The 20,963-nt window shown below is 47.6% G+C and overlaps 1 protein-coding gene across 8 annotated transcripts in view; it reads left to right on the forward strand.

Annotated features, from left to right (window-relative positions):
* Positions 1-20,963, forward strand: part of GTF2IRD1 (GTF2I repeat domain containing 1) — a 67,570-nt gene that overhangs the window by 38,275 nt on the left and 8,332 nt on the right. For 5 of the 8 annotated variants that reach the window (XM_085078710.1, XM_085078708.1, XM_085078709.1 and 2 more), the window contains 12 exons: positions 2,341-2,461; positions 4,848-4,885; positions 5,964-6,044; positions 7,730-7,819; positions 8,366-8,425; positions 8,896-8,961; positions 10,118-10,301; positions 11,425-11,483; positions 11,656-11,721; positions 12,553-12,636; positions 15,162-15,345; positions 16,092-16,120. In XM_085078710.1, the coding sequence (XP_084934836.1) occupies positions 2,341-2,461; positions 4,848-4,885; positions 5,964-6,044; positions 7,730-7,819; positions 8,366-8,425; positions 8,896-8,961; positions 10,118-10,301; positions 11,425-11,483; positions 11,656-11,721; positions 12,553-12,636; positions 15,162-15,345; positions 16,092-16,120 (1,062 nt within the window). Of the gene's footprint in view, positions 1-2,340; positions 2,462-4,847; positions 4,886-5,963; positions 6,045-7,729; positions 7,820-8,365; positions 8,426-8,895; positions 8,962-10,117; positions 10,302-11,424; positions 11,484-11,655; positions 11,722-12,552; positions 12,637-15,161; positions 15,346-16,091; positions 16,121-19,177; positions 19,308-20,963 lie in introns of all 8 variants that reach the window. The other 3 variants (XM_085078714.1, XM_085078711.1, XM_085078712.1) reach the window with 3 other exon arrangements.

Below are 20,963 nucleotides of genomic sequence, written 5' to 3' on the forward strand. Positions count from 1 at the left end.
GGAAGTGCTGGCATCATCCAGCTGCTGACTGTTTAAAAAAAAAAAAAACAACAAAAGTTCATATTTTCGGTGACAGAATGGTGAGGAGGGAGTTTTTTGACTTTCTTTGCTCTGTATTTTTACTCCTTTTTTCTCTGGGCTGGAGAAGCCCAGACTAAGTCTTTACTGTGAGGGTGGGGAGGCCCTGGCACAGGTTGCCCAGAGAAGCTGTGGCTGCCCCATTCCTGGAAGTGTCCAAGGCCAAGTTGGACAGGGCTTGGAGCAACCTGGGATAGTGGAAGGTGTCCCTGCCCATAGCAGGGGCTTGGAACAAGATGATCTTTGAGGTCTCTTTCAACCCAAGCCATTCTGTGATTGTGATTGTGATTGTGTGGTAAGTGCTTGGCAGATAAAAGGAGACAGGTACCCATGTTGTCAGACTCAACCCTCACTGCAGCAGTGCCCTCATCCCATCACTGTCATACACACATGGAACATGGCATTGCATCCAAATTTATCACACCTATCTCCTGGATTGCCTGGGCTTGGCTCACAAGTAAAGACATGTTTTGGGGTGGTGTTTTGTTGTTTTTTTTCCTGAGCGTGCCAACTGCACATGCTGGCAGCTCTCCAGACACCTTCTTTCCAGATATCTCTGCCGGCCAAATTATCACTCTGGCCTCACAACAGCCCCAGCCCTAAGAGTTCTTCTTGGGCATGATGATGCTGGAGCCATCCAAAGGGGACCTCCAGCAGAACCTGGAGGGGGTCCCACCTACATGGGGGATTTCTTTGTCTAAAGCTGTTAATGTTTTTTCCTCAAGGAAATTATTTATTTAAGCTCTAACCAATCCCCAGGGGATGGAGCACTGAACTGTGTTTTGGGATGCTTGGATTTTACTTGCATAATGGCTGCATGGTGTCTGGGGCAGGTGTCATATACATCTGCACATCAGCTCTGGATCTGCTGATGGAGAGCACTGTGCTATGAGCTTGGGGATTATATGGCAGGGAGGTGCAAGTGGATATTCAGAGATGAGAAGGCAAACCCAGCAGAACAGAGGTGGGTGGCCAGTCCTACTCTCCTGACAGGTCCCTGCAGGGCTACCAGAAGCAAAACCCATTAAACCTGGCTTTCTGTGTTTTGCATCAGCACATTGGCTTGTGCAAAAAAAAAAAAAAAAAAAAAAAGCTTCTGCTGAGTCAGGAGGTGCCATTTCTGCAAGGACATTATTTTCTGAGTGGAGCTGTATTTTAAGTTGCCATTTGCGAAGTATCCCAAAGCTTCCCCATATAGTTTTGCTCACCCTTTAATTAAAATACCCACCACTGCTCAGAAACCTATTTTTGTTACTCCCCTGGGTAGCAGCTTCAGGCAGGCTCTTCTGCTGCAAGAAAAAGATTTGGTTCGTAGAAATCAAAAATTAAAAGGAGCCTTTTGGACTGTCAGTATGTAAATAGTGTCTTTAAGGTTCAGAGCCCTGCTCTTTCTTGCAGGCTGGAACCAAAAGGAAAGGGGCATCATGTTCCTATAGATGGAATATGTTTTAGAAGGGTGGGGATATTGTGATGGTGCTTTGAGACCAGCAAAGGGCCTTTGGCAACAGGTGTTAAACAAGACACCTTGTGGTTTTTTCAGCGTCACAATGTAGTCTCACTCCCTCCTTCCCCCAGCCCTCATTCTTCAGCTCTTTGCTCACCTTCCCTGCCTGATTTTATTTCCTACTCTGCCTTCAGATTACTCTTTCCATCTCCAAGGTCATTGCTGAGGCTTCATTTCAGCTCCTTTCAGGCTGCTGAGGAACAGGGAAGGGAGAGAGGAAGTGTTTCATGGTGACAGGATACTTCTGTCCCTCTTTGTGTCACTGTGGCAGAGATTTCTCCCACTCCTTGGTGGGCTTGGAGCTCTGAGACAGGGCTGCCTGTGTATCTGCTACTCTGTGCTTTGCCAAGCTCCCATCCAGTGCAGCACATCCCCTCCCATAGGACAGGGCTCTCCCCACTCTGGGCCTGGCTCCTACAGCAGTGATCCATGGCCCTGGGTTTTCTGACCTTAGTCCCTATCTCTTGGAACCCTGTCCTATCAGCCAGCCTTTTCTGGAGATGCTCTATCCTGGCAGGCCTTCCCAGCACACACATAGTTTTGGAGAGGTTTAAGCAAATGTCTTGCTAATATTTTAACATGTGAACCCAATGGAATCTGCATCCTTGTCTTTGCAAGCAGGTGACACTTGAAAACTTATTTCCCTGCCCTGACCTCAGCTCTGGGACTAGGAGGGGAACAAGCTGCATCACTGGCATCTCAAGTTGCTAATCCTGGTTTTGCTTTTCTCCCAAAACCCACCATGCACCTGGCAACAGGAGGCAAATTTACCAAAGATCCAACCAAGCTGGAGCCCTCCAGCCCTCCCCGGGAGATTTCCCCTGAGCCACACCGTGGGGCTGTGCTTGACCTGGTGGGGACCTCTCAGGCCAACAGCAGGTAAGTGGGACTTCTGTTCTTGTTCCCAGCAAAGTGACATCCCTCAGAGGCTTATTTGGGGGTATTAATGTGTGCAGCAGGTTACTGCTGTGCTCATCAGCAATGTCCAGTGGGTGCAGGAGGGTGCCACAAGAGCAATTCAGTAAGCTGCAGGGGAGATGTTGTGAGTTCATAATGGGAAGGTGAGTGGCTAAATTGGTGTTGCTTTCCTGCCTCCCTAAAATCCCACTGCAATGGCACAGCTAGTCAGCACAGGAGGAAGCCAAGCAGCCCCATCCTTTTGCAAGCCAAAAGTTTGGAATCATTAATTTGGAGCAAAACTGGTGAATGAGGGCCATGCCTGGTGTGCTGTTATGCCACACCATAACATATGGTGTGCTGTTATGCTACACCATAACAGCATCCTGCTAATTAAGTGTTGCTTGTATAGAAAGCTCACAGGTGCATTTAATAAATGTGGGGTTATAGAGTACAGCAGGGCAGGAGGCTTTTTATGAGAATACCTGTTTCTGTTACAGCTGTGCCACAAGCCAGACAGGTTCACAACATGGTGGCATCACCTGTGAATCACACAGCGCATAGCATACAGCCTTCCAACCCAGACTGGGAGATCCAGGAGGTGTTTTTCTCTTTGTAGCCCCAGTTCCCTTCATTCTTAATTCAGTGGAAGCAAGGCAATTTAACCTTTAAAATCACTTTAGGAAGAGAGGCAGGGGAGCAGTTTATAGCATTATGAACTGCAATAAGACAAGGAACCTTCTCCCAGACTTGCTTCACTCAGTGGGGTAAAAAATGCTCCTCTACCTCTCTGGCACAAAGCCTCACTGTCCAGCACTGACAGCTCCATCAGCTGGGGCTTCAGACAGTGCTGTGTGGTTGCTAACTTTTGCAGGTCAGGATGGCAAAATAAAGTAACTTGCCCTTGTCCTATCCATGACATCTCTTGGGTTCATTTCCTTTCTTGGCTCTTTGATGACATCAACCTGTGGCAGGTTGGAGTCTCTTTTGGTTCTCCCCAGTGCTGTTTATGGTTTGTCCCCTTGGATGTGGCTGCTGCCTGCCCCTAAAACATGTCCGGGACAGTGGAACCTGCAGTGTTAGGGCAGGCAATGAGTGAGCCTGGCAGTATGGCCAGCACTGAAATATCACAACTTTGGAGGGCAAAGACCTCTTGAGCTGCCTGATCTGCAGGGCTGTCATTTGTCTTCAGCTCTCTGGGTATCTTCAGTTTCAAAGGAGGGTTTGTGGGAGGTTGTTTTTGTTTCTTTCTACAAATGAGGAACCTCTGTACCTTGGTAGGAATGTTCCCATAGGAATGGTCCCCCCAGGTCAGAGTCACACTTGGGCAAGTGTGGTGCCCAATGCTCCAGGAGAAGGGCCAGACACTGTGAGGGGTAATGGGGAAGCCCTCCCACCAGATTTCCTTGGTGAAAGGTTTACCTGAAGTGGGAGAGTTTAAAATCCTTCCCAAGGCTCCCAGGTGGTATATACATGATCTGTTCTAGACCCATGATCCATTTTGCCTTTCCACATTTAGGAAGAACATTTCAAGAGTACTCCTGGCTTGTTTTGTGGTTGGTTCTGCTGATGCTCCTGAGTGGATTTAGGCAAGCAAGAAGTACTTATAAATATCCCTCGTGAGCCAACAGTCTCAGAAGGATTTTCCTTCTCCTGAAGGACCAACGTCATTGAGGAGTGCGTTTTCCAGAGTGGTTCCTGGGGTCCCTTACTGCCAAAGAGCCCTGGTTATTCTTGTTCAAGAGAGAGACAGGAAAGCACATGCATCCTGAGAATGCAAAATAATCTAATTTGGATGCAGAACAACTTGTGTAAAGTCCTGAGCGTGTGAAGTTAATGGTAAATGGGAATTTGGGATAGTGGCCAGTTTTCAGTGAAAAGCTTTGAACAGAATAAATATTTACCAAATCAATTGATTTTTCCTTTCTCCCTATTTTTTTTACCTCCATGAGTAACCACATTGTTGCACTGCTCTCTGTCGCAAAGGGATGGAGCCAGCCAAGTTTCGGGCTTAAAAACCTCTCTTAAAAAAATGTGGGTTTTCAGGATCTCTCTGCTGCAGTTCCATGCATGGGTGTTTAGGGGCTGCCATCATCAAGGGTGCAGGACCAGGGTGGGTTTGAAAGCAGGACTTACATGCAGAGGAAATTTGCAGACCATGGCTTTCCTTGCAGCCATGGATGCTGTGCCACTGCTGGGATCATGGGCATAGTCACCCTGGGGACCCCTCTGTAGCTCTTGCAGCCCTCTGTGATACCAGGCAGCATTTTCCCCTCTTGCCAAGATCAGTCCTACACACACCACTGGGTTTTAAGCGCTCTCTTTTCTTACACCATGACCACCTTTCTTGTCTGCCTTTCCCTTCCAGGTCTGAGAAGTGTAGTGTTTCTGAAAGCTGTGAACCAGGTGAGGCATAATTAATTTTCTCTTGCAAGACTGTTGTATTGGGGGCACACTAGAGAAACATGCCTGCAAAGTAACTAGGATGTGTGACGTCTGTTGCCTGATTGCACTACAGCGCAGTTCTCTAAGGACTTTATGCCTATTTGATTGATGCAGAGATGAGGGCTCTTATCCTCTGACCCTTCAGCTGAGGCCTAAAAGTGCATAAATTGAAATAATGAGACTTAAGCATGTGCTTCAATGCGAAGCTAAGGGAAGTCTTCACTCTCTGTGACCCTTTGAAAGTCACCACAGAGAAGTCAGCAGTGTCGGTATTCTGAGCACCATGAATGAAAAGGAAGTGCTTTTCCACAGATTTAGGGGGTTGGACCCATTAAAACATCACATCAAGCCTCGCTGTCTTGTCTTTCCAAGCTGCAGGCTGGAATTCAGCCCCTTGCAGTGGATCTGTCCCATCCTAAGTGAGGGAGGTTATCATGAGAGTAGAGGAGGCTTGTCTGAGTGCTGTGAGCAGCCTCCTCTTGGGGCAGCCTCCTCCTAGGACAGCCTCCTGCTGGGGCAGCTGGTCAGCACAGGCTTTCATCTGCTGGGGTTGAAACCACACTGAATTTCACTGGTCTTCAGCTGGTCCCATCTTGGTGTGATGCAGCTGTGGCCAGCCCTCTCAGAATAGCGACAAGTTCCAGGCATGGGTTTGAGAGCATTAAAATTGCTAGGAGCTGCCCACTGGAGACAGCTCTTCGGGTGTCTCCACCAGTGCCTGTTGGTGGCTCAGTTTATTTTAAGTGAAGAAAGCCAGAAAATGATCATATAACAAGGTCCAGTGGCAAGTTCAAGGGCACCAACAACTCCTGCTAGCCAAGCTGTTTGCAGAAACCATGCCGACAGGTGGCCCTTTGGGTACCTCCATGCTGTGGGCTTGATGCCACTGGGCCACCTGACTGAAGCTTTGTTGTTTTGGCATGCTCAGCTGGCACTGGAGTCGCAGCTGGTCACGCTTTCCCTGCATTGGTGCAGTATTGGGCAGGTATGACATTGCTGGGTTCTGTTGGCGACTGCCTTCCGTTGCCTTTCCCCATAGGTACCTCAGGAGAGCTAGGTGGGATCAGGCAGATCAAAATCGAACCAGACGAGCTGAACATCATCCAGATCACCGTACCAGGTAGCTGCTGGGGTACCATCTGTGTGCAGTGGTTGCTACGCAGGCAGTGTTGCTGCATCATGTTTCAGCATTTTGCTTTGAGAAGAGGCATTTGCAGGGTATTTCCTAGCATGTAAGGTTCCCTCATGTACATGCAATGGTCTTCCTTAGCGGACATAGGCGTGTACTGAGGTTTCCTGAGTGCACTGGAAAGTGTTTTAGGGCTCTTTGTTGTTTTTCTCCTTCACTGCTTTCCTATCTTGCCTTTCCCCTGGAGAAAACAAGCCTTGTTTGCTGCTTTGCTTCATGTGGAGGATCCCAGGTATTGAGTGCAGGATACTTTTGATGAGGTCCTTCATTATAGAAAGCCAGCCTGGTTTTGAAGAGTTCATAAAAACATGTCTAATTGTAGGTGGGTTTAATATTAAGCATATGTTGAAAATGTGTTGGAATTGTTGACACTGGTGGGGGAAATTCCCCACCTTTCTGCCCAGAGAGGTCAGTGGCAGTGGGTTGTGATAGAGATACTTGAGGGGCAGCTGGGAGAGTCTGTTTTCGACTTACCTGTCCTAGCCAGTGAAGCAAATGGTAGGATGATCCTCAGGGTTTAATGCATGGATTGTTAGCAGTTTGCATTTTCAGTGTGCTTTAAAATCATTAATAATCTCACCAGAATGAGGGAAGCAACAGGACTGTTAACATGCCTGAGGGTGAGTGATGCTGGGGACAGCAGTGACACCTGGCCCCACCACACCAATGCAATCTCTGTTGCATCTGAATTGTAGCAGTCCCCTTAGTAAGGTGATAGCTGAGAAGTCACTCCAGGATTGGTGTAGAATAGACTCATCTATGGTTAATATAGGGGAAGGAGAAGGAACAAGGTATAGTGGTAGATCAAACATTTTAATTTTCAACTTGGCAGCTAATGAAAGAGAAGATACATGGTGAGCTGGAGGTCCATGTGAGGAGTGGGAGGAATTACCACTTGTCCAGTGCCAGGGAGATCATACCTCAAGTGCAGAGTCCACCTTTTCTTATGTTACTTGAAGGTCGAGTTCAATCAGGGGGAATACATCTGAGAGCAGGGAGGAGGATTAATAGAAAAGAGGTGCTCACCTTGAGGGAAAAATTGATGAAATTGGGATTATTTATCCTGTGAAGGCAGAAGTGACCTGACTGAAGTGTATCAGCTGTCTGAAATTTCATTTAAAGCTGAATTTGGATGGCTCTTTGGGGGCATTGGACAACCTAGAATTTGGGGAGACAGGTTTAATATAAGGAAAACCAAAAGAGGGTTGATTTTATTGAGGAAGGCAGCATTAGTGAAATGATTTCCCCCCCTGTGTAGTAGGTAAATCAAACAGCATTAACTTTTTAAACCAAAATTCAGTGTTTAGATGGAATTAAACCAAGAAAATAATTTGAACTAGTTTTGCTCTTCACCTTCTGTGGAGACTATGAAGAGATTTTTGCTTCTTTCCCTCAGACCAAGAGGTCAGGTGTGTGTCAGGGATGAGCTCTGGGTGGTTCTGGGAGGAAGAAGGCAGTTGCATCCCAAGAGCATCTTCTGGTCGTGTGTGGGGCTCCTGGGACTGGGGGGTGCTTCGCTCAGTCCTTGCTTATGGCCAGAACCCTCTGAACACTGTTTTGGGGACAGTGTCCTGCTGGCCTCAGACCAAAAGGTGCCCATGGGTTTTTTTCCACAGACCGATCACCTGGTTCAGTTGAAATCCATGACCCAATGCCCACGCACATGGCCTCGGATGAATCGAGCTACATCCTGGAAACAGTAGCAGGTACCAGAAGTGAAGCATCTGGGAGACTGCATGATAGCATGGGTGTTTATACATGTGTCAAAAAAGAGAAAATACCATTTATGAGCCAAAGTGGCGGAGTTCAAGACCCAGTTCCAGAGTCTTGGCCTCAATGAGGCCACCTGGGAGCTGTGATAGACTAAGTGGTGGGTTTTCTGGCACTGCTTCTCCTTCCCATCCTCTCTTTAGCCCCAGCATGCTGCAAACCCAAGCCCCTTTGCTCAGTTCACACCTGGAATTTACGTGTGGGATGTATGCCAGTGCAGTGGCTGCCCTTGTTCTTGCTGGGTCTCTCCTGGGGAGCCCATGCCAAAGAGTGAGCAGCCCTCTTGTATGGAAGCACTGGCTTTATTCTGCCGATGCAGCTCTTGGCATACGGGTACCAGCCCAGCCTCTGCTGGGACGTGCTCGGAGCTTAGTGAGGGGAGGAAGCAGTTTAGTGGCTGCAGGGCACCTGGAGAACTCCTGCTCATGTCTGGTCTGGTTTTGCTGGTGCCTGCTGCTGCTAACCCTCTTCTTCCTCTGCAGGGACAGAGAAGGGCTCCAGTGAGGAGTCTCGACTTGAAGAAAAGCAGATGGAGGGATCAGGTGAGTGTATGGTGAACTCTGAACATCACCCATCATTGCAGATTTTTGGAAGGATGGATACACACAGATGTATTTTAGGTTGGGTTTCATGAGCTTCCTAAGTTATCAGCAAAGCCTTTAGCTTTTAGCCTTTAGCCTCCAAAACTTCAGCCTACAGAAGGGCACCCTTGTGTCCCTGGGCTCTGTCCTCTCCTCTTGTGCTTGGATTTACTTTTCCACCTATTTTTTTGTGCTCCTGACTGCTAGCACGGCTCTGTGGCAGGTGCATCTTTGCCCTTCCTTGTTAGGGGATCAGCTTGGAGGCTTCTGTCAGAGGACTAGCACTGATTTGAGGGCATGGAGAGTGCATGGCTGTCTCTGCCAGAGGTCTGCTCAGGCAGGGACTGCTCACCTGTGCTGTGCTTGCCCTGGAAGCAGCTGGTTGCTCAGAGCATTTTACAATATTGTTTGGTTTTTGGTTTTTTTTGCAGATGGTATAGGAGACGTTTTAAGTCATTTAAGGAAACAAGTTGAAATTTTGTTCAACTCACGATATGGTAAGATGGTCATTAACACATACTCATCATGCCAGGTACTGGCATTGTCACCTACCATTTCCAAACCAGCAGCCGAGTGAAGGTGTTCATTTGCTGTCTGCTGAGCTCACAAATGCATTTGAAACCTCTTCCAGCCTTGTTATTGCAGCTCTTCCCCTTGGTTTCTTTGAAGTTGTTTCACTGGCTGCAGCCCAGGAGTTGCTGTCATGAACTTCAGCCTTCCTCCTGCAGAGGGAAGGTCCAAAGTGGTTCCCCCAAAACTTGTTTGAAGTATCAGAGAGTGTTTTCCACCCGTGGTGATCATTGCATGGCTCAGGAAGGCTGGTGGCACCTTGGTGATTGGGGCTGGCACTCAGCATGCTCTGCTCACCTTTTCTTAGAGAGGTTATTTAACTGAGAAGAAATACAAGTATGGCCACACATGCGTTTTGAGAGCTGGCAGAAGGTTTTCGCCACTTTTAGGACCAGGAGATGTGGCTCTGCCCTCTTCTGAGGACCTCAAAAGTCCTCAGAAGTTGGGGGCATAGGTGATCTGCTAGAGTCCATTGAGACCAGGTAAAGGAGAAGAGCCAGGATGCTCTCAGGTAGGGCTGGGCACAGGGGATGTAGCTGGAACAGCCATTGAAGCAATGGCTCTCACTGCCCCCCATGTTGCTGTTGTAACAGGTGAGTCATTGTCATTGTCCACACTGATGAGACAGCTTTAACCTGTTGTTTCATCTGTCCAAATAGCACTGCTTGGCATTGGCTGTTTGGTTGTCTTTGGCAATATTTAGCAGAGCAAGGGGAGTCCTCACCATGCTGGGCTCCACAAGCTGATGGGGCACCCCCAAGCACATTCCCTGTCCCCTCACTTAGCAGAGAGATTTCCATGGGGGTCTGGATGTGGGGTTCCATTGTGTTGTGGAGATATGCTTGCAGCCTTTATAGGAAGGCAGGCTGTGATAATGTAGCAAATGCAAAAGCCAGCTCCAGGTGGCTGCATGGCTCTGTCCCTCATCTCATGTCTGCCAGTGTCAGGGGCATCCCCACCAGGCACAGAGTGGCCACAAACTCCCCCAAAACCTCTTCAGTCCCTTCACTAACATACCATGTTGCTGTTGCTTAGACCTGACATGGAGGTCTAACAAACTAATGAGATTGGGTCCTCATGCAGCAAAAGCCATAGGAATATCAGAGCCAGTCAAAGTCCCCTACTCCAAGTTCCTGATGTACCCTGAGGACCTATTTGTTGTGGGCTTGCCAGAAGGCATCCTGTTGCGCCGCCCCAACTGCTTCGGGATTGCAAAGCTGAAGAAGATCCTGCAAGCAAGCAACAACATCCAGTTTGTCATTAAAAGGTAAGGCAGGTGGGGTGGCTGTCCCTTGGGGAGGGTGTTTCTGCTCAGATCTGCTGCTATGCAGCATCCTGGGGAGCGCCCATCACTTGGTCACTTCCAGTAAATTTACTTGATCAGAAGCAGACAAGATGTTGCCTTGTTGGAGCCATCTGTGGGAAGCAGTGATGGTGTTGTCATCTGTCCCTTGATGGCTTTTGGGTTTTTAACCTGCTTTTGCAAAGGTTTGGACACCTCAACAGGATGGTTGAAGAGGCCTTTAAACTTCAGGGTGCCCTGATGTGGAACAAGGGCAGGGGCTGGGAGCCCTGGAGGGCTTTCCTACAGAAAGTGGCTCCAGTTGAGGTCCAGATGTGCACATGGGATGCTGCAGACATCAGGAGAAATGCTGGCCCTGTGCTTGGCAGTGAGGGTGTTAGAAGATCTGTGGGAGGGCTGTGAAAAGCCACAACCAATGTAATGCAATAGCATTGCCCTGAAAGACGGAATAGATCTAGCAGAGATGGATTTTGAGATGTCTTAGGTATTTTGGGGGCAGTTTCTTACCTAAATGCTGACACAACCAGTGCTGCAGGTGACCAAAACAGAAAATAAGTATTGGGAGCCTGGAGATTTTGTGGTGTCAGAAGAGCAGCTATCACATCAGGCCAACCATTTTTTGGGGTTTCCTCCTGTCCTGATCTCAGAGCCATTCCTTTGTGACACAGCTTCAGTGCAGCTTGCTAACAAGCCCTGCTATTACCTTGCTATGCACCTTTAGCATTAGGTACATGACAATTTTTGGGCTCAATTTTATGTTGAAAGGAGCCATGCACGGCTTCTCCCATCCTTAAGAAATGTTCAGGACCATATCTGCTAAAAGTCTGTAGCTGCTGACTTAAGCTGCTCAGTCATCACCTGCTTAATCTCATCCCAAGGAGTGACACATCAGCTCATTAAAGAGTCTGTCAGCATGAAAACTATGTCCAAAGTTTTCCTGCTGTGTTTCAGGAGCTCTTAAATGGCATTAGCCAGAAAAGGTGAATGCTTTGTGGCTGAAGGAGTGGTGTTCTGAGAATGCTGGAGCAGCAGGGTGTCGCTGGCAGGGAAGTCACTCATGTGCCCTCTGCTTCTCCCTGTTTTCCAGACCAGAGCTGCTGGCAGAGGGCGTAAAGGAGTCGGCATCAGACAGCCCAGCAGCCAAAGGTAGGCTGAAATACACCCAGCAGCTGGGCTGTTAAGGTCTAGGTAGGAGAGGAGTGAGAGTGGTTTCCTACAGCCTTCCCTCCCCACCTTGTTTTTTGGCTGGAAATCCCCTCCCATGCATTCCCCTTGGCAGCACTGTGAATCCTAATGCCTCTTGTGTCCCCTGTCTCAGCGGCCGACGAGAGGGACTCGAGCGAGGTGCTGCTGGAAGACGCTGTGAAGAGACAGGGCTTTCAAGGTGGGGAGCTGGAGGCATATATGGGGGCTGAGGTAGAGCCCCTGGCCCACTGCAGAGGCTGCATGGGACAGATGTGGGAAGGGAGTGGTGCAGGTGTTGGGGCTTGATGGGTTGGCAGAGGAGCAAGACAAGGCTGGGAGGAAAGAGAGAAGGAGGTGGGATGAAAGGATAGAAAGCACAGGCAACTAGAAGACAAGATGCATATCCAGGACAGGCAGTCCTGCAGGTCCAAGAAGAGGCTTGAAGTGCCCTGCATGGTGCCGTAATTAACCATCTTAGCTTTTATCCCTGTCTGACCTTGTGAGATGAATAATTAAGTTTCCAAGCCTAGGGGTTTGCCTTTTGTGGGGCTTTTTCCACCTGTGTGATGTTTGTATAAATGCCACTCGAGTTCAGCTGGCAGAAGCATGGTGGCTCCCTTGGGGGACGGAGTGATGGTGAGAAGCCTGTGGGCTGGACAGGAAAGGGCTACCCTTGCTGCAGCATCTCTTCTTGGGCCCTGGGGGCCTGTGAGGGTTTGCACAAGGATGGGGGATTTTTCAAAGCCTTTGGCTTTTCTGAGAGGCTTTGGAGTGTGTTTTATTTTAATGCCAGTAATTATCACTACTGAATCTTCAATTCGTGGCTTTTATTCTTAGCAAACAGGCAGAGGAAAAAAACCCAACATATTTCTGTTTAGATTATTTTTAAGGCCTTTGAATGACCCACTCCAGAGATTAGCTAATTGCAAGATAAGGGCTTTCCTATAATTAGAAAATGGCATTACTTAAAAGTCACAGAGTGCCTTTTAATTTACCAGTAGAAATATATAATTGTTTCTTTATTTTACAGAAAATTATGATGCCAGGCTTTCTAGAATAGACATTGCTAATACGCTGCGGGAACAAGTCCAGGACCTGTTCAATAAGAAATATGGTGAGCCCTCTGCTCCTGATTGCTCCTTGCAAAGTACTTTCTCTCATCTCCCCTTGAGCTGCTGATACTTAGGAGGGCCAGGAGGGAATGGCTGACCTGGGAATATGTGCTCTTTGCTGCAGGAGCTGTGGGAGCACAGGGAGTGGTGGGAGGTTGGGAAGGCAATAGGAATGGGCTGTAGTGAGTGCAGGGGGATGAGAAGGTGCTGCTTGTGCTGTTCCTAGAGCAGGGAAATGCTATTTTCCCCCTGTTATGGTTTAGGAATTTTATACCCCAGCTTAGTGTTCACACTGAAGCACTACAAACCATGTACTGCTCATTCACTTGCCTTTTTCCCTTTCCCTCCCCTTGTGGTGGGCTGGAGCGGAGTCTTGAAGGTACAAAGGTAAAAGTCATGGATTGGGATAAGAAGAGTTTACGGGAAACAGCAATTGAATAAGAAAACAAACAGCAACAGATACAACATCAATAACAGAGGGAACCAGTGCTACCTGACCTCTCCCTCTGCCACACTTACTTGACCAGAAGGGACTCCTTCCTTCATTCCTGGAAAATGGTGTGAGGTGATGCAGAATAACATCCAGGTTCCCTTATTCTATATGACTTACATCATGCTGAAATCTACACCTTGCAACTATATACATATGTGTGCATGTATGTATATATACACACAAGTACAGATACAATTTCTGTTGTCAATGCCATCCCTCCAAGATGTTTGTTGAGTTCATTTAGTCCATGATTGTGGGTTCTATCCATCCTAGAGGTCTTCCAGGGTAGGGGGGCTGCTGTGCTTTTGATTGCTGCACCACAAGCTCGTCACTGGTGTATCTGGAGCAGTCCATCCTCATTGGCCATGTTATGGCAAACAGTGGCAGTGTCATTGAGCACCCAGTGTTACGCAATACAACATTACAGACTGTTCTTACCCAAAAATCAAATTCCCTGGAGGGACACATCATGTTTCCCTGCCGCTCTGCATCACCCACCAAGTGCACCCAGGTTCTTGAGCAAAAACAATCCCATGGATGGGTTTTCCTTTGCTTTAGGCCAGACTAATCCAAACTATCTTACCTAACACATTTCTTATATACACCATGGGGACTTTATCCTCTTCTATAGTATATGGGGGTTTTGACTGGGCAGGGCCAGCTTGATCGGTAGAGCCTGGGGTGTTGACTAACCAGCTTGCCTTTGCTAAATGTAGATCCCAATGTTTGAAGGTTCCCCCACCCATTGCTTTCAGTGTGGATTTTAACAGTGCATTGTACCATTCAGTTTTTCCAGAGTCTGGTGCATGTAGTCAGCACTGTTTAGGCCACACCTTGAGTGCTGTGTCCAGTTCTGGGTCTCCCAGTATAGGAAGGACATTGAAATGCTTGAATGCTTCCAGAGAAGGGCAACAAGGCTGGCAAAGGGTCTAGAACACAAGCCTTATAAAGGAGTGGCTGAGCAAACTGGGGTTGTTTAGCATGGAGAAGAAGAGGCTCAGGGGAGACCTTATCACTCTCTCAACCACCTGACCAGGAGGGTGTAGCCAGGTGGGGGTCGTTCTCCCAGCAAAACAGAGACAAGACAAGATGAGTCTTAAGCTTCACCAGGGGAGGTTTAGGCTGGACATTAGGAAAAATTCTTCACAGAAGGAGTGACTGGGCATTTGAACAGGTTGCCCAGGGAGGTGAGGGAGTCACCGTTATGGGGGCTGTTTAAGAAAAGACTGGATGTGGCACTTAGTGACATGGTCTAGTTGATAAGGTGGTGTTAGGTCATAGGTTGGACTTGATGATCTCAAAGGCCTTCCCCAACCTAGTTAATTCTGTGATTCTCTGATAGGGAATATGATACACCCACTCAATCCCGTGCTTTCTGGCCCAGGTGTTGATGAGGGTATTTTTGGAATGAGTCCCATTGTCCAGCTCAGTTCTTTCAGTGTGCCCTGTTGCCGCAGGACTTGCTTTTCAAGGCACAGGATGGTGTTCCGTGCGGTAGCATGAGGCACAGGGTGCGTCTCTGGGCATCCAGTGGTGCCTTCTACCATTGTGAATACATAGTGCTTGCCTTGGTGGGTCTGTGGCAGTGTGATGTAATCGATCTGCTAGGTCACTCATACTTATATTTAGACCACTACCCCTCACAGGGGCATTACTCACTTGGCCTGCCTTTATCGCAGCACCTAAGAGAGGGAACATCCCTGTGGAGTTATCTCGAAATAATGTCCCAAAGCAAAGAGCAGCAGCTTTCCATCCCTCCCACTGTAGTATATGGGCATCATCGTGCAGAACACGATGCATCTCCTCAGTCCCATCAGCCCTCCTGCACATGTGCCTGTCTTTGGAACCCTCCACTGCTGTCATGGAGACAGCCTGGAAATGTTGGTCCTTGATCTAATGCTGACCTGGTGCCTTGAGCAGCCTGCCCACACTGTGCTGTGCCTTGGTAGGGCTGGGGATGGAGCCAGAGCCACAGCAGAAATGGCATCCCTGGCATCCTGCACACACAGTACTTAACACTCACTTCTCTCCTAGGTGAGGCCTTGGGGATTAAATATCCTGTGCAAGTGCCATACAAGCGCATTAAGAGCAATCCAGGGTCGGTGATTATAGAGGGGCTGCCTCCTGGGATCCCGTTCAGGAAGCCCTGCACTTTTGGCTCCCAAAACCTGGAGAGGATACTGGCCGTCGCTGATAAAATCAAGTTCACTGTGACACGGTAAGTGATGAGAGGTGTCAGCCATCCCATGGAGCCAGAGAGGGGGAGAGGAGGGAGCCCACATAAATGTACTCCCTGCTCTGCAGACCCTTTGGGGCAGGTCTGTAAATGCCTCCAGCCCCCAAGACAGCAATTAATCTGGCAGCTAATGGCTCATTAGAAAGGAGGGGAGCATAAAACAGACACTCCTGCTTTCTTCTCAACTGCTGCCTGAGAAGATGGTGGGGAAGGCAGTGGCAGGAGAAAAAGGTGCTCAGTGTCATTGATATGCAGGCAGAGAAGTCCCAGCCCCTTTTTAGGAGGCTTGGACAGGTTATTGCTAGTGCAGGGCAGTGCTCAGAGCCCTGCTGTGCTTTAGCACCGCCTGTTCGTGGCAGGGTCCTCTGCATTTCACAGCCAAAGAGGATGGACAGAAGTAGGAAGGGAGGGAAAAGCTATGTATCACACTAAAGTGAGAAAATGGGAAAAAATGGGCTTAAGAGTGGCTCCGTCACCCTTTCACTGGACCATGTTTTTTCTTATCAATGGGGCATGAGGTACATGCTGCCCCGAGCAGGGATCATTGCCCCAAGCAGGGACCTCATCCCCACAGAGCTCCTGCTGGTCCCACATGAGTCGTGGCATAGTGTGTGAAGGACAGGCTGATCCCCACCCTTCCCTGGGCCATGGGAGGGTGTTCAATCCAGGCATTCTGGCTTCCCAGTACCATTTCATTTTAAATCTCCTTTTTTCTTTATTTTTCACAGGCCTTTTCAAGGACTCATCCCCAAACCCGGTAAGAGATTATGCCTTTTTGCCTAAGCAATGCATTGGCCAGGAGTTTAGTGGTGGTCAGGGAGTTGTAAACTGTGGGTGGCAAGCAATAATTTTATCAGCTGGAGGAAGGTTGCTCTGACTTCACGTTCCTGGGCTTCCCACTTATGGTTTTGCTGTTGTTTGGTGCATTTGTTGCCTGAGACAGCTGGCCTTAGCATCACCCATCAGTACTGCTGCTGTTGCCTTGAAAAGATGACATTTTTCAAGAGCTCTTCTAGGGTAGGGATCTGTTTTCTATATTTAAGAAAGCACACACTTTTTAAAGTGTTTTCTTAAGGTAAATCTGTATTGTAATGAGCTGGTGGGTTGGGTGGTGAGAGAAGGTCGTGGTAAGGGGTGATTAACCACTGGGGTCCATGTTGGGCTGCAGTAGTATAGCAGTGAAAGTCCACCCCAGCTCGTGAACATTCCACAGGCAGATACACCAGGGAAGACATGGCAGAGGAGAGGACAGGGTGTCCAGGGTGCACTCCATACACAGCTGCTCAAATCGTCATCCCAGAGCCGTGTCCTTCACTGTGAGTCCCCTCAGTAGCTGTCTCATTTCTTGGCTGCTCAGAAAAGAGAGCTGCTGTCAGAAACATGGGTAAAAACCTGTCTTGATTTTAAATGTCTGTAATTACAACTGTTAGAAGAGCACAGATGGGTACAAAGAGCCTTGTCATATTTATTCATGGCTTCTAATTTCCTTGGCCAGCCTCCATGGCAATGGCACAATTTAGGAAAGACAAATATGACAGGCAGGAAAACATTTATATGCCGTTATTGGGAATAGCAGAAAGGTGTTAGAGCTGTTACAAAAGGTGAGCTGTTAGGAAAACTTAGACATGGTCCATGTGTTCACTTCTGTGTCTCAGTGTAGGGCCCAGCCAATGATGGGGAGGTCGCCGGACCTCTGTGGAGCTTAGCCTTAGACTTGTGTCCTTTGGTCCTAAGCAGCAACGTGCCAGTTTGCACAGCTGGACCTTAAATGAGCCCTCACTGAAGTACAAATTTTGCAGAACTCTGGTTTTCCACAGAATTACATGCCTATGTATACACTGCTCCAGCCACATCTTGTCTTCCCATTCCCCTGCTGTAATCAGTATAATTACATTAAGAGATGTTGATCTTACAGAAATCACACCATTAACAAAGGAACACATCAGAAGGCAAATACTTCGAGCTGCTACCTGGCTGGGAGACGAAGCCTGAGAAATAGAAATATAGAGAAAATAATTTTTTTTTTCAATGTGCATTTTCTCCCTCCTTCTCCAGCTGAATGCTTCCCCCACAGACTGGCCTTTTTGCAGAAATCCAAAGACATATTTTATTATGTATATTTCAGTACCCAAACGGGCTCAGCAGGTCACAGTATCCCTGCCAGGCTGGGTGCTTCACTCCCTCTCCTCCCAAAGATGTTTTAAGTAAGAGCAGTTACAGGTGAGGAGTTTTTCTTACTTGACATCTCAATTTGTTATAGACAATTTCCCATATTTGCCAAATCTTCAGAGATAGTTCCAGGACTCATAAGTATTTTCTAGTAGTCAAATTACTACTGGAATGTCTCCTCCAGAAATGAGCTGATGTATTTTGCCCCTCCGCAGTCCCCATTGGCAGCAATTAACGTGTTGTTTGTTTTTCCACCCCACCAAAGTGGCAATGTAGTGGTGCAGTCACTGCCTTGACTTTGATTGCTTTTCATCTGCTTTAACAAAATGAATGATTTCCAACTAGCCATAGGTTACAAAAAATTTAAATTAAAGAGTCTTCTTCTTACCTCAGTATTGTGTAGTGAAGCCAGTCATGTAAAATGAAGTGCAGCAGCATGCTTGCTATTAAAATAAAATCAATGAAAATCACTTCTAAATTCATAGAGGAGGGTTAAAATGAAAGCAATAGTCATTCCCAAGCAGGATGGCATTGCAGAGGTCTCTAAAAGCTGGAAGGCTCAGGAGGTGACATCATAAAGGTAAGGGAAGCTAATGGGTGTTGTGGATTGTTTTGGCTAAAAATTAGATGAAGAATACACATAATAAGGAAAAAGGGAAATTTAATGTAATTCTAAAAAAAATCACTTCGGACTGATTTTAGTTGCCTGTAGGTTGAATTATGGGGTTTAATATGCTTTAAAGTTGCGCACCTCCTGCATTGCAAAGAGCGTTCCCAGTAATTGTAGGACTGCAGATCTCTTTCATTTGGAGACACCCACGTTTTAAGTGTAAAAGAAACACGTAAAAGGATTTCAGTATAATCTGAGTGCCTTATGTGCTTTTTTCTCAAGATAATCTGTAATTTGTATGTTGAGATGGCATTTTTCCTCAAATGGGAGATGGGGGAGTTGCCAGTGCAGAAGCAACGGGGGGCTGTGTGCCTGCAAGGATGCTGTTTGCAGAAGGAGGTGGATTTTGTGGGGAATGAGGCTGGTTTTTGGGAAAGAAAACCTTCCGCAGTGCAGGTTTGCAGCCTTTCAAAGGTGGGACAATGGCCCTGAGGCCACCAGTGCTTCACCTGCATGACTTCCCCAGGGCCTTTAACACAGGAGCACAACTCTCCTGGCATCCAGAAGTTTTCCTTTTGATATCCAGCTGTCTTTTCCACACTGATGGTCTCTGCTCTGCAAAAAAGACCTTCGAAGCCCCTTTTTGAAAGTGGCATGATTTTTCAGCATTAAACAGGAGTGAGCGAGCAGCAGTGAAGCGCTAGTGCTATAAACACTACCCTTATCCTTTTGTTTTTTCTTTCCTGAGGCACAGATACCAAACTGGCTTAATACAAGCCTTTGAAAAAAAACTATCAAGCGTAACTAATCTAGCATACACACACATACACACACAAAAATCTTTCTGTATGTTAATTTTTATGTGCTTTGATTGAAAATGTACACAGCTCCATCTGTCCCCAAGTTCCCTACCGCCATGATAGATTATTTCCCATGCTCCAATTAATAAAGTAGGGCAGGCAGTGTTCTTTAATTAAAACAATCACACATCCAGGCATCCTTTATATATCTTTTTATTTTTTTTTTAATCACAAGAGCACAATCGTCCTCAGGACTTTGATGAGATGTGCCTCGCACTTGAAACTCCTAGCAAGAAAAATAGAAAAGAGGAAAGCTGTGATGAGGGCTGAGCACATCTTGCTCCATCACCAGGTTGCTTTTCAAGGTCCATGTCCAACTCCCTTCACCCCCCAACCCTTTTTAACCCCCCAGCCAGGCCCAGGGGGATTATTTTTGAGTGTTCAGCTGGTCATTCTTGCTAGTCTAAGGTGAAAATTCAGGCAGGTTGAATATATGTGTGTCTGTGTCTGTGTCTGTGTCTGTGTCTGTGTCTGTATAAAAATATATTTTTAAATATTGATAATTATGAAGGTTAAAGTTCAAGCAGGTGTGAATAGCTGTGGAGCTTCAAAGCCTGTTTATAAGCAGGTCTGTAATTCCAATCACCTTTTTCTTTCCCTAATTTTGGTCTCCTTTTGCCTCTGTGTGTGGCATCCTCTTGCTGTCAAGAAGGCAGCAGCATCATCCAGCTCATCCAAGCTCTTGTGTTCACTTTGCTCTTTTCTTCCTGCTCTCCACCACCCTCATATCCTGTTGTGTCCCCCAGTGACCCCAACCCTCCTCATTTTTCAGGGTGCTTATAACACAGTGGGATGGGTGCCATTCCATCCTGGCTGTAGTCTGTCACATTGGGATGCACTCCGTACCTTGCAGCACAGTTGCCCTGAACCTGGTGGGATGCTTCCTATGGTTAAGGATGAGTGGGACGTTTGGTTTAGCAGGACAAGAAATTTTATTTACCTTTCTTAAGGTGTTTTCATAACAGCACCTTGAAATGCTGCAAATGCCTTTCAGTTGCTGCCAACCAAAGCAAATGCCACGCTGCCTTTTCTAAATCAGTTCTGACCCATATTGTAAAGATCCTGCCATATGTTGCTCTCCCTTGCTGCCTGCAGTCTGCCTGCGCTCCTGCCTGCATTCCTCCTCGATAGAAGCCATGCCAGGACCTTGTTCCCTCTTGGCTTGGACTCTAGCTTGGCTTTCCCAGCACCAGCATGACCCATCTGTATCTCTTCCCCTTTGCATAAGCATTTAGTGCAGTGGGTGCTGCCCACAGGGTGTCACCAGGGATTTAGGGGACCAAGCTGCAGAGATCATAGCTTATTTTGGGGCAAGGTCCTGCAGCATGGCAGTGAGCAGCACTGCTGCAGCCACTTACAGCAGAATTTGTCTTCCTGCAGCTCAGGAGTGAAGAGCCCCCAGCTCATGTGGATCTACACCCAAATGTCAGCTGCAGCTGTCTTAGGCAGAACCACATGTTTTTTCTCTTCCTTTGTGCTGCTGAACTGAAGGGCTCTCCTTCCCCATGCAGGGTATCAGCAGAGCTCTGTGCTGCAGTGGCCGCTTTCCTGAACTTACTTGAAACAGGGAACACTTATTTTGAACTAGGTATTTGGAGCTACTTCAGATTGCTCATGCCTCTGCTTAGGAAATTTGGACACATGCTCCTGCTGTCTCCCCAGTCCCCTTTAGTTTGCTGGTGTCAGTGCACTTCAGTTTGGCATCAAGAGCTTCCCCTCTCAGCTCCTTCCTTGCCCTGCCGCTGCAGCCCTGACATCCCCACCAGCTCTCCCTGTAGCTGTGACTTCAGTAGGATGAGCTTCTTCGTTCCTCATTTTGCCCATCATGCAAATACTGGCCATAGTCCCATTCCTGCTGTTTTTTCCACAGGAAATTAATTTCCTTTTATGTCACTCATCACTTTGGAGTCAGTGGCAAGCACCAGCCTCTCCTTGGGGATTCCTTTTTCTCCCATTTTCCC

Source organism: Lichenostomus cassidix, chromosome 19 (assembly GCF_008360975.1).
Source record: "Lichenostomus cassidix isolate B80296 chromosome 19, HeHo_3.0, whole genome shotgun sequence".
Taxonomy (NCBI): Eukaryota; Metazoa; Chordata; class Aves; order Passeriformes; family Meliphagidae; genus Lichenostomus; species Lichenostomus cassidix.